The sequence below is a fragment of the Phaenicophaeus curvirostris genome, chromosome 7, assembly GCF_032191515.1.
Source record: "Phaenicophaeus curvirostris isolate KB17595 chromosome 7, BPBGC_Pcur_1.0, whole genome shotgun sequence".
In the NCBI taxonomy this organism is placed as follows: Eukaryota; Metazoa; Chordata; class Aves; order Cuculiformes; family Cuculidae; genus Phaenicophaeus; species Phaenicophaeus curvirostris.
The window spans coordinates 8,045,819-8,059,091 of NC_091398.1; the positions used below are offsets into that span (position 1 = coordinate 8,045,819).

The 13,273-nt window shown below is 37.2% G+C and overlaps 1 protein-coding gene across 3 annotated transcripts in view; it reads left to right on the forward strand.

Annotated features, from left to right (window-relative positions):
• The window catches only part of HECW2 (HECT, C2 and WW domain containing E3 ubiquitin protein ligase 2), a 175,109-nt gene extending 161,836 nt beyond the window's left edge, over nt 1-13,273 (forward strand). For all 3 annotated transcript variants that reach the window (XM_069860733.1, XM_069860734.1, XM_069860735.1), the window contains 7 exons: nt 1,115-1,213; nt 2,972-3,101; nt 3,724-3,870; nt 4,500-4,614; nt 5,337-5,422; nt 6,230-6,342; nt 11,781-13,273. In XM_069860733.1, coding sequence (XP_069716834.1) covers nt 1,115-1,213; nt 2,972-3,101; nt 3,724-3,870; nt 4,500-4,614; nt 5,337-5,422; nt 6,230-6,342; nt 11,781-11,892 — 802 coding nt within the window. In that variant the 3' untranslated portion in view covers nt 11,893-13,273. The remainder of the gene's footprint in view (nt 1-1,114; nt 1,214-2,971; nt 3,102-3,723; nt 3,871-4,499; nt 4,615-5,336; nt 5,423-6,229; nt 6,343-11,780) is intronic.

A 13,273-nucleotide genomic window follows, 5' to 3' on the forward strand; every position in this document is an offset into this window, starting at 1 on the left:
AATCTTATGTGATATGTGGCTTCTGCCAACATTTCGTATTCATCCCTGGCTTCTGCACTGCCAGACCAGAGATTCTCGGGGCAAGGAAGGCATGAACCTCTTTCTTTCTGGGAGTACTGATGCCAAGCACTGGTCTTGTACAGCCTCAAGGGGAATTCAGAAAGTGCAGCTGTGATAAGCAGTTATACATGGAAGGAGAAGGCTCTGCATGTCACATCCTGATCTTGCAAACCCTGTATACAGGCAGGTATAGAATCATAGAATCATAGGTATGTATTGTAGAGCCCGAATCTTTCCAAGAAAACTGTTGCCAAGGTTGCATAAACAGAAAGTCTAAGAAACACAGTTTTCTTTGAAAAAGTGCACTAAACCTAAATCTAGTCCCAGAGATGTGGAGGGTTTCTTGCAATAAGTCTTTATTATTATGGGAATATTTGCAAAGACCTTATTATTGCAAAGCTGCTGCCATCTGATCTCATATCTGTCAAACTCCTTACTTCTCTGTCCTGGCCCTCCTTACACACCTGACAAAGTGAAGATAATGGGTAAAGAAAGAGAGAGGAGAGACATTGACATAGGACAGGAGGGCACTGCAATACATTAAAAAAGTTTCCAACCACTGTTGGTGGAAAATATCTATAGAACTGCATAATCGTCAGTCAGAAGAGGCAACAAGGAGCCACTGTAAGCAGCAAAGATGGCAAGAACTGTCAGGCTGGGTAAGGGGAGAAAAACCTTTGGCCCAAAGTTAATCCTTTGAGGGGTGGCTAAAGAAAATAGACAGTGACGATGATTCTGGAAGATACTCTTTTATAAAGAGGCTTCTCTGGCAGGGGCTGATTGGGTTAATATAGATTTGACATTTCTGAGAAGTTCCACTTAGGCATCTGAGGGATTTTCCACACCCAGCAGACTTGCATTTTTTCTGTGCCTTACTAAGAATGTAGAAGAAACACTAGAAAAAAACAAAACAAAACAAAAACAAAAATAGCACAATTTAGACATAACTAGCTGATTTTAACATGCTGTTGGGAAATATGTGTAAGTTTTGATGACAGAGCAGTGTATACACCACAATGTTTCACTATAAAGATTGTAACTCTTTCTCTTCCAGGTTCAGGTTTAGTGGTCGAATTCTTGGTCTTGCTCTGATACATCAGTATTTGCTAGATGCCTTTTTTACACGACCCTTTTATAAAGCTCTTCTCCGAATGTGAGTAGAATTGTTCTGTCTCCTTTTTCATTTGGTCCCTTCCCCATGGATGATGCCATCTTGTTTTATGATGTTTTATCATCAAAGAAGACAGGCCATTATTGATAATTTAATAATTTCATTTCAATCCACATTTTTTAAAAAAGTTCAGTTATTTCTGATTATGTTTGTTCACCAGTTACCTAATAACTCAGAATGTTCTTTCTGATCAGTATGAAAACCTCATGTTTAATTTTAGCGATGTTATCAGCTTTCTTCTACAAAATCTTACATTTGAAGTTGTACAATGAAATGGGTTTATTCCAGATATTAATAGAGTTCTTATTCATTTGCCTTGTAATTACGCACAGGATAGGATATGAATCACTTTGTAACTTAGACTACAAGACTCGTTCTCAGAGGTAGAGTGATTGTTGGCCATCTCTGTTTTGAGGAGCTTTACTCTAATATACTTTGGAGTTTGTTTTCAGAACTGCTGCTGCTGTTCTGGCTGAAACCATGAGAGCTGCACTTGCTCATCATGCCTGAAAGTTAAGACCTAATGAACTTAAGGTGCTTCACCTTTTGTCCTTCATTTGAAAGCTGTCTTTGAGAACTCTGGAAGGTTATTTTTTGTATAGAACATTGCAGTGGTGTGGAGTAATGCATCCACAATTATTGCACGTATATTTTAGAAGTACCTAAATGCTGAGAGCATCATTTTAATAAGAATGAAGACTTACCCCAGATGGACTCCTAATGCTACTATTGTGCGACTACCTAATTAAATTAATATTTAACTTGGTGGTTCTCTAAACTGTAAAATTAAAAATGATGGAGCAACCACCTTTGTGCACAGCCTAATTCAGGCAGCTTCCCCATCTAAGACCTGGATCTTTGCTTTCCTCAGAACTAATGAGCCATCCAGACTACCTCTGCCTATGGGACATTGTGCCCAGTCACCAGCTTTGATGAAGGGGCTGTTACTGCAGGATGTCACTTAAACTACAATTGAGCACCCAACTAAAAGCACGGGGCTTTCTTTTGACTTTACATAGACCCAAGCATAGAAACAGGCAGGGAATCCTGTAGCTGAAGAGCACCTTATTTAGTGAATAGCCCCTGTGTCCTTTGTTGACAGAATAGGATTTAAGGAGTTAAGAAGAGTGGCAGAAATTGCCACCATGGTATTAAATATTTTTAACATCTGACATGTTCAGAGCTTGGAGTAGTAACTGTTAAAGACAGCAAGAGGCAGTTGACTTACAGGTTGGATTTGTAAAAGAAGGACCAGTTAAGGGGAAATATCGCAAAAAGTAAAAAGATACTCCTATAGTAAACCTTCTGTGCACAATGAAGAGACAAGAGAGGTGGCAATGTAGTCACATAAACATTAAGGGATGGTAGTTGCTTGGTATGACAACTTACCATTTCTGTTATGATTTGAATTTTTTGTCTCTTCAATCTTTGTATCTTCATGATTCCAAAATAGTTCTCGCAGGAAACATGTGACAAACTCACTATAAGCTTAAAAAGAAATGTGTCTTCAAATGAATAAATTCTGGAGTTTTGTATATTAAGAAAACCATTTTGTGTTACACAGTAATCGCTATTATTAGGCAGCTAAACAGAGGTTTGAAATAGTGTCTTTATTCTATTGATTTTTCTGTTGGTTCCAATTTTCAGTCTCTTTTTCAGGACGGTCTATCTGCGATTTGGTACTGAGTACACACTACTGCTCTCATCTGTATTTGTATGTTTTCTTCTTGTTTATGTTAGACTCTGTGACCTGAGTGACCTGGAATATCTTGATGAGGAGTTTCACCAGAGTTTGCAGTGGATGAAAGATAACGATATACATGATATACTAGATCTCACGTTTACTGTAAATGAAGAAGTTTTTGGACAGGTGTGCCAGATTCTTATTTTAATTTCCTTTGTGTATTCTACTTGTAGATAAACATATATTTGTAAAGTAGAATGAGTGTCATTCCATGCTATTTTGAACTTGTTTTTATGAAGTTCTGTTTGATGGAAACAGTGTTGAAATCCAAGGAGCAATTATTATATGTAGCTGGTCAAACATGTCTTTCTGGTTAAGGAGATTTTCTGGAGACTATCTGAAATATGAAAATTTTAGATTGCTGTGCTGGAGGTAGTTTGCCTGAATTTAATTGCAGCAGAGTTAGCATTCACAGGTATTAGAAAACCTTTGTTGCAACATTGTTTAGAAGACAACACTACTTCAACGACTGTAAAGATTGTTTCTTCTTCTCAACTTATTCTTCATACTAAACATGAAGATTCTTCCAACTAAATGAGATATAAAATATGATTTTATAACAAAAAAAAAAAAAAGATTTCTTCTGTGTTCTTTTATTTCACGTATTCCAGTTCGCTGAAGTCAGTCTTGACTAGTGCTTTTCAGGAGTCACTTCAATGTAAAAGTATTAAATTATTGTAATTATTTCATTTCTCTTTATTATACTTTACAATACTTGTCTGTATAATACTTGGTCATTTTTCCTAAGATCACAGAACGGGAGTTAAAGCCGGGAGGTGCCAACATCCCAGTCACTGAAAAGAACAAGAAAGAATACATAGAAAGAATGGTGAAATGGAGAATTGAGAGAGGGGTTGTACAACAAACAGAAAGTCTAGTTCGTGGCTTCTATGAGGTAAAAACCTCCAAAATGAGATTTACTTTCTTCCTTTATCCTCCGAAAATATTTTCTTCCTCATATACATTTCCCAAATACAGAGTCCCTGATACATATCTAATCTGAAGTGGCTTTACAGATAACAGGGTATGTGTGTATAAAGTCATTGTTAGTCATTGACGTAAACATTATCGTTATAGATCTTCTTTAAACTGGAAGATACTACTGATCTCTATTTGCATCGCTAGCAGTGAATGTTTGCTGAAGTGACCCATCTGTTTTTGCACTGGGCCTTTGAGGTTTTCTGTGTGCATGCCATACTCATTGTAACACAGTAGACTGAGTGTATTTCAAGATTTTTCTCTCTTACTGGTTTTAACATGAACGGTTACATTGAAGGTATTCAACTTAATTTGTCATGAAATAATATGGTATTATTTGCCAATAAAATTCTCCCCCAAGCACTGTTTCTAATGAAACTCAAAGTAATTGCAGCAAAAGAAAAAATCCATTTATTTGCCTTCAAAAAGAAAAGAAACCTAATTCTTTCAGTTGGTGAGAGAAATGTTACTGATAAATGCCTTTTATGGAGACACAAAAATCAATAGATGAAGAACTGCTGCTATGCATTTTATTTCCTTTCACAGGTGGTTGATGCTAGGCTCGTGTCTGTGTTTGATGCCAGAGAACTGGAACTGGTTATAGCTGGAACAGCAGAAATTGACTTGAGCGACTGGAGAAATAATACAGAGTATAGAGGAGGTAAACCTTAATTTTGTGTTGTTCACTGACAGTGTTGGGGGGCCAGTTTCTAAGACAGCAAAGCCCCATCCCAGGAGATACATCTTTACTGTCTTCTGAATTTCTGTGGTTAAGTTTGCATTAGGAGGTCATTTGTCCATCTTAGTTCTTGCTTCCCTGTGCAGCTCTTCCTTTACTATTTTTGTCTGGACAGCATAACAGAACAGTCTTGCCCACAGAAAATACTGTGCCCACCACATGCTAGTAGAGTGCTGCCCAGGCACTGCAGACAAATGGAAATAGTAACCATTCTTAGCAGGACGTACCTCTTTTCCATTCTCAAAGATGGTTGGAAATTAGAGGTAATCCCAGTAACCACAGGCAGGCAGTTGAGATAATTTGAGAGCAATGGAAGATTTGGGAACTACTTTAAGAAAGATGATTGCAGCATCATTTGTAGCTTTAGATATAAAGAAAGCACAGCATTGGAATATTTCAAGAACTGGCATTCCTATTATCAGTTAATGGAAGAAACACTAGCGAAAGAGAATTCATTCCCTTTTGTCATAGTAAATGAATTCCTTTAAGATTTTCAAGTGTTTTAGGAGTATTCTTCTCTCGCCTCCTATCTTTTGGATAAGAAATATGGCATTATTGTGACTAGGGCCAAACTAGGAAAAGCACTATTCTCTCAAGCACTTCTGCAGCACCTAAAAGTATAAAGGCTTCTCTTGTTTTAACAGGTTATCATGACAATCATATTGTAATTCGGTGGTTCTGGGCTGCTGTGGAAAGGTTCAACAATGAACAACGACTAAGACTTTTACAGGTAAGAAATAAGCTGATCTGTGTAGAAATAGTGCACATCATTAAAATTAGATGCTAGATTTTCTTTTTTTTTAACTGCTTACGTACTTAAAAAGGTCTGTAAAAAGCAGTGCAGGTCATCTATCTGAGGGAGAGTCAGAGATGTCAGCTTATATGTTCCTATCATATGTGTTAGTCAAAAGTTTTGATTGTATTCAGATTGTTAAAAACTAAGTAGCCCCTGATCTGTCAAAAAAAAGTTTCATCTGTTCATAACAGATTCTAACTAAATCTGCTCAACAGATAGCATTTCAACAAATGTCAGTGGGGATTCTATCTAACCTTCAGAATTTAGTCTTTTTCTTACACTTCTAAATAATGGTTAATAAAGTTACTGAAATCCACATAGCCAAAAAGTCTTAAGACAAAGCCATTATCATACCTGATTACTTTTCTATCAGTTCCTCATAATACAGAATAAAGACAGGCAGAAAAAACTCATTTAGGCCTAAGTTTCAGTAACTTGATATTAATATTATACTTATTATAGGTGATATTATATTTATTCTACAGCATTTATGTAATGTAATTACTTTGAAGGAAGTTAATCTGCCAAGTTGTCTCTTCAAGAGCCCTATTAGGAAGTGGTCTGTTTTTTCCTGATCCTGCATTTAAAGCAGCATTTATTACTTGTGCCTCACAAACTTCGTTATTCTGCAATTGCTTTTACATAAGAATTTGGATTTTGGTGGGTATGTTGATATCAATATATTTCTAACCCATACCATCTGTGTATCCAATATCTGTGATGTTTCGTTTGTGCTGGCAGTTTGTTACAGGCACATCCAGCATACCTTATGAAGGATTTGCCTCTCTACGGGGGAGCAATGGTCCAAGAAGGTTCTGCGTAGAGAAGTGGGGGAAGATCACTGCTCTTCCAAGGTACAACTCTGTGTGTATTGATGCTAGAGATATTTTAGGATGCCAGTAACTGGAATAGTAGACAAGCTTTTTGAGAAACACAAACAGCTTTTAATGGAAGATGCAAACATACTGTGCCTTACATGGAACTATCCTCCCATGTTGTTCAAGTGTCCAATGCATCCATTTTTCTTTGAACTCGATGTTTTCCCTCATAAGATGGACAAAGCAGTCTAACCATGACTGACACCCATACTGTAATGCCTATTTTGTGGAAAATTATATTATAATCACTTCTGAATTTCAGTTGTTGTATTTTGATTAAATGTGCAAGTATTTATTTCCTTAACATGCAGTTCATCACTTAGGACAAAGATTAATACAAATTAAAATTAAGTAGCACTTGTGGCTTTGAGTGAAAGCTAATATGAACCTTTTTGATTAGACACACACAGCCTTTACAGTAGAGTTTAATTATGTAGTTCTGATGCATTGATGTCTAGAGTATTAACAAATGTGGAAGAGGAAAGTTATGAACTGCAGAAGAAGTGTATTTTGAGGAGGGCGTCATTTGACTTAAGAGGCCGCATAGAGATAAGAGAAGCTGAAGATTTCAAAGAGAGCAAGTAGGGAATACATTGAAAAAGGTAAAGGAAGACGTGAGGGTCCAGATATGAAAGCAGGAGTTCAGTTGTACAACACCTTGCAGAAAAGAGGCAGAATTTAAATTGTGCAGTGGTGGGATTGGAGAAGTAGGACGAGAAGCTTAAAGAAAAAAAAACCAATGCTTTTTAAAATTTTCCTGTTTGAAAAGACAAGAAAAGTATTGTGGTAACAATACTAGAACGAGACAAATAACATATGAATGATGTACGAAACATCTTCTAGCATCATTGACAAAAAATGCCGTATTCTAGCCTTTTCAATATTGTGACCAGGCTGGTATGTTTCTAGAAGATTTCTTTGCATCCAGTTGTATAATTCTGTAGCCTCTAGAAAGAGTTAACAGTGGTTACAAATACAGATTAGTGTGTGAAGTGTGGGTGAACTAACTTAACCTAATCAGATCTCAGCTTTAGTATGCTGCTTATAGTCGGTGGTAGTAGTTCCACATAGGAAATCCAACCCTAACCCTAGCCCATTCCTCTTACACTATATTCCTCAGGAATAACTTGCATTCAACATCATTTTTTAGACACAAGGAGAGTTTCTCTGACCAACAGCCCTTAGCTTTTTTCTCCCAGCATTAAGTCAGAGGCAGAGGCATCTGTTGGGCTGGCTCCTGCTATTTGAACCACACAGAGAAAGTCAAAGATGCAGGAGCGGCACTGTGAAATCCACAGGCACAGCAGGTGGCCTGCAAACAAAAGCCATCTTGCCAGTTTACAGCACAAATGAGAGCCAGGCAACTAAGGATTAAAGATAAGCAAATTCTGGAAATTGCTATTTCCAAGCAAGTACTCTAATAATCTTCTGGGACCAAGTAACACCTTGTAGCCAGGTAGGTCTGCTTCACAGTTTGATTTGAACCTGTGGACTAGCTTTGATTCTGATTAAAAAGAAAAGGCTTGGATTTTTTTTTTTTAAATAATTTCTGGCTTCAAAATTTCCTTGTGAGCTTAAGTAAGAAAAGATATTGTGGGAGATTTTCCATATATTCTCTAATGCTGGAATTTATGGCGCTAACAAGCTCAACTTGCAGTGTGGAAAAGGTCAGGACATGCCTGAACAGAACACTCAGAATTTCCTCTGAAAAGGTTAGAGAGAACCCTGCTGTAATCAACTGCAGAATAAAACTATTTCCTGTAGAGCAACAGGGAGAAATGTGTCAAGAATCTTTGCTGCTGTAGGGGGTTCAGCAAGTGCAGGGGAAATGCCAGCTCTTCACATTTAGGAGAATGCTATCATCCTCTTGAAATTTCATTTCTGATTCCCTTGCTTAGGAAATATTTGATTTTTGTCTCTTTGGATAGTTTTTAACATATAAGTGTGAGAATTAAAGTAAATTAGTAGCACACTTGTTTGGTTAAAATAAATAACTGCATACAACAGGCATCTAACAGTTGTCATGAGCTGGCAGTTCCTGGCATTCATACGTGGAACTTTGATCTCATAAAAGATAAATGATCTTCCACGTTTATGCTTTAATGGGCAAAGCCCTAAGCAGACAGGAGTGTTTGCATTTTTGATATCTAGTTCCTGTGAGCAGTGTAGCTTCAGCCTGGGTTTCACCAGCTTCAATGTCTCTGTGGGAACAGCAAGTAATACTGACTTGAAGTTAAGACACGATTAACAACGACCCCAAGTAGCGAACTTCCAAGAGATTTCCAAACAAGCCTTGTGTGTGTAAACACACAGCTGGATCTGCTGAGAGCACTGCCCTAGGACTCTGACTCCTACTGATTCTCAGATAACTAAAGCATTTGTGTTAAGGCACCGTCGCTCACTTGTAGCTCTGTTATACTTGTAAATTGCCCTTTTGATTTCAGTGGGAGTGCTGGTGAAATCTGATAATACTTGGTATGAGGGTGGCAAAAGCTAGGACTCAATAAGTCAGTGGATATTATGTTCTTCCTCTATCTCTAAAAAAACCACTGCACTGCTGAAAACACATAAAGATACCCATCTCCATTTCTTCTTCCTGATTTTAAGATGCAGAAGGCAACTAATACAGTTACTTAGGTATAAGATTGTGGTCTAAGCAGCTGTGAATATAAACACAAAAGTATTGACTCAATGTTTACCTAGTTCCCACTGTTTTGACTGCTATGTAATCAGTTCTGCTGAAACAAAATAGTGAGATTTCTGTGAGGAACATGTCAGGTTACCTAGCTTGTATCACTGTCTTTTACGCTAGTAAGTCAGCAGCATGTAAAAGGGCCTGCAAAGCTTCATTATTACAGGTTTAGCTTAACTGTTGCTATCTCTCATGCCACTTCTGCTCCCTTCTTTGCACTGTGGTTTACATGACACTGAATCACATGAATCTCTTTCAATTCACTTACATCCTGAGAAATTGGTTGTGTGCCGGGTTGCCTGCTGTGCATTATACATGCGTGCACGTGATGATTCACATGCAAATAGCACTTATGCCTGACTGCTGGATTTTAACCCTAAATCACTCTATTTTGCTACTGTAATCAAAATGAAAAGGAGGTTAATTCATAAGCTAGGCTTCAGGGACCAAGAGGGTTTTGATGTTATTAGAAAATGTGAGTTTGAGAAGATAATAGTCCCTGTGTAGTTTGAAGTGCTGGAGAGGGAAAGTACTGTCCAGAGGTAAAAAACCACAAGTTTCTTCTTGAAGACTTAAGTTGCTTGCTAGGGTGAGACAGGCGTATGTTCCCTCAGAAGACACAGATCTTAAGGTTTTGTCTTTTTTAATGACTTGGCTTTTCAAAGTAGATGATTGCGTTTCAAAATTGCCCTCAAAATTAAGATAAAACTTGTTTCTCTTAATAAATGTAAACAACATGCCGACTTATTAAACCAGTTTGTAATGACTCCCTTGCTAATTAAATAGCATGCCTTTTATAATTTGTGGTTTTATGGCCCACACAGCATGATCCATAGTTCTAATGAGTGGCTGTCAGCACCATGCAGTAGAAGCATGTGGTTAGACTGTTAATTGCCTAAGACTCTACACTGAACTCCAGGGATCACTGAGTTCCAGTTGCCCATTTGCTGCTGTGTCTAAATCAGTCTCAGGAAATTTTGTTTGTTTTTTTCTTTTTTTTTTTTTTAAAAAAAAAGTGTGGGAAATGCAGTGATTTAACCTGTATTGAAGATATTACTTTGTATATATATTTTTTGAAAGGCAAAATATCTAGTCTAAATTTGCCCATCTCCAGTTTATAGCCCTCTCTGCTATAAAGCATGTGCTAGCAGTGTATTTCTAAGTGTAGTGTGTTTGAGGAAGATAGAAAATTCCATGCTTTTTTGAGTAGTTTGATGTTTGGACTGTGTTTATATTAATAGTGTGACCTTCTGTGCTGTGTATACATTTCTTCAGCCTGATGTTTTTATGACACTATAAGGGTGGAACCAAGTGAGTGTCTCACCTTCAGTGAGGGTTTGTAATGGACTCTTATGTTTTTAACAAACGAGATTAACCCACTTTACTTCATGTTCCACCTCCATAGCTGTGAGCTGACAGCCACTTGAGACAGCAATTAATAAATCTGCTCCCACGGAAGGCAGCGCTTTCTGGCTCAGAGAAAGCTCAGTACAGGTCTGTTGCAGACACCAAGATTTCTGGGAGTGGTTAGGTTAAATAAGGAGTTACATTTGTTGTGAAGAGGGAGCTTGTTCAGTCTTCCCAATGACGTACATTTACACTTAATACCGGTCATACTGATGAAGGGCAGGCCCCTGCAGAAAAGGTCTGGTTTTCACCTGGAGTGTATTTAAATAACTCTATGATGTGTTTTACTGTAAACAGACACCTGCCAAAATACCAAAAGGTTTTTATCCCCTAAAATCTATCTTAAGTGAGGCTTTGGTATAAAACTTCAAAGCAGAAAAGATGCCTCCTCCAGCTTCTCTTCACATCATTTCTTCCTCAAGAACCCATCACATTAATAGTTATGCATCCACTGTAGTGTTCCAGAAAGTATTATCCTAAGCCTGTCCTGAGGTCAAGCACTGCTATGAGGAGAAACCTTAATTGTCTCCCTTTTCACTCCCTGGAAGAGGTTTCAGTTCCAAGTGTGTTCAAAAACTGAGGTAGATGGACTTTGGAAACTGAGAAATAAACCATGTGGTTGTCCTCTTAAGAAAACAGGGTGGTATGGTACATGTACATGCATAGTTTTCTGTAATTACAAAAAGTATTATTCTAAAGGTTGTTGGCTTGCAGGGCCAGATATGTACATAGTGTAAATCAGCACGAGCAGTAACTTCCCAAGAACACAATCCATATGTCAAGAAAATGGAGAAGGACGAGCATTGTCTGTCCTTTACTACTGTGGGATTGTTTCCTGTTTATCTTGAGTATTTTGTAATATTTCATCAAATCTTATATCTGGTGCATATTCAGTGTACTGAAATATCTTGTTTGTGACTGAAAATGAAGTATTCAAGTATCATCAGTACAAAAAAAACCCTGACTTCTCAGAAGATATATTTAAAGCCAACATTTCAGACCAGACTATTTGAATTGTACCATGCTATATTATTCATTTCTTGTGCACATATATGGGATAAAGTTTATCCTGTGTCTTTTGGGCTGTCAGTATATATCTACAGACCTTAATAAATGCTTCTTACTGGCTTATTTTATTTAGAAGAAGGTAGATTAAACCTCACTACCTGTTCAGTTGGAAAACATCATTTGACAGAACAAAGTCTTCTGAAAGAATATTATCTGCCCATCTGTATTCAAGCTTATACCAGTCTGTGTGTTCTCTTTTGAACTTTTAAAGTAATGTACTACTTCTCTTTTTTTTTTTTTCCCTCAGGGCTCACACTTGTTTCAATCGTTTGGACCTTCCCCCTTATCCATCATTCTCTATGTTATATGAAAAACTGTTGACAGCAGTTGAAGAGACAAGTACTTTTGGACTTGAGTGATAAACAAACCACAGTGCCCAGCTCATTGGACTTGTGGATGTGTCTTCTCAAGGAATGAATGAACACTTGTATTGGATTTCCTAGAGGAAAATCGTTTCATGGTGAAATTTGAATAATGAGGTTCTATGAAAGAGTTTATGAAGCAATTAAAAAGCATTGTGCTAGTGGCAGAATTAAACTAGAGTGTGCCTGATGTGCAGGGAAGATCAAGTCTTGCAATCTGTGTTTTTTCAGGATGGCCTAACTTCTTAAGTTTATGTTCTGAGCAAACCAGAACCACGATCCCATGTTGCGATCAACCTGGCTACAACAAAACTGACATGTACCCGAAAACTGGATTTCATCAGAGTTGTTGAATAGAAAATTCAAGTCAAAATGTGAAATCTTTCAGCCCCTTACCTACACAAATTATCAGAAAAAATATACAATAGGTTATTTTTTTTTTTAAATCATGAAGGTACATTACTTTATGCCATCTGTTATAATAGCATATCCAGTATTTGCTTTACCTGAAACTATGAGTGGCTGCGTGGTGTGTACCATACAGCCCAGGTTCCTGGGCCAGAAGTGAATTGGAAGGAAAGTCAGCAAGGAAGGATATGACAACGGCTTGCATTAAGGAGGTTTGTGGAAATATGTTTGCCAGTGGTGTATATGACAAAAGATGAGCTGTTATAATGAACTTAATAACTTCATAAGACTGATTTTATGCTTTATACTGCATGGAAAATATTTTAAGAAGAAACTAGCAATTTATCACAGCATATCAGGACAAAAAAAAACCAACCTAACACAGTGACTTCTGTTTATTTTTATAGGCTCATTATATTATGTTTCTTAGAGTGTAAACAGGAACAAGCAAACTAAAACATTATTCCTGGTTTTGTCACTTTCCATGCTTGAACAGACATTCTGCTAGTGTTTATTCTTTAAGCACTCTCAAGGGAAAAAAATGCCTTTTATTTTTATATGAGTAAAAAACTCCCAAAAATATTTTGCACTGAATGTACCAAAGTTGAAGGGACATTATGATCTGACTGATAGCAAACTGCATCACTATCAAGTATCTGTAAAAAATGCTTAGGAACCAGGCTTTCTTCACAGTGCCATGTCTATAGATATCAGGACTGTGCACATAAGTAATAATTTTATAATACTATATGTGATATTGTAATATGCATTTATTTTAAATGCATCTGGGTCATTTTTCATGCATTGGATAACTTAATGCAGTGGAGTTTAATAACGAATATTTCATATGCTCCCCACAACTTTTTATTTGTACAGCACTGTAAAACACTAGCTTATATAGAACCCCACGAGTAACCTACTTTAAGGTGAGCCACTGGTCATAATGCCACTGCCTCATATCGATGAACAC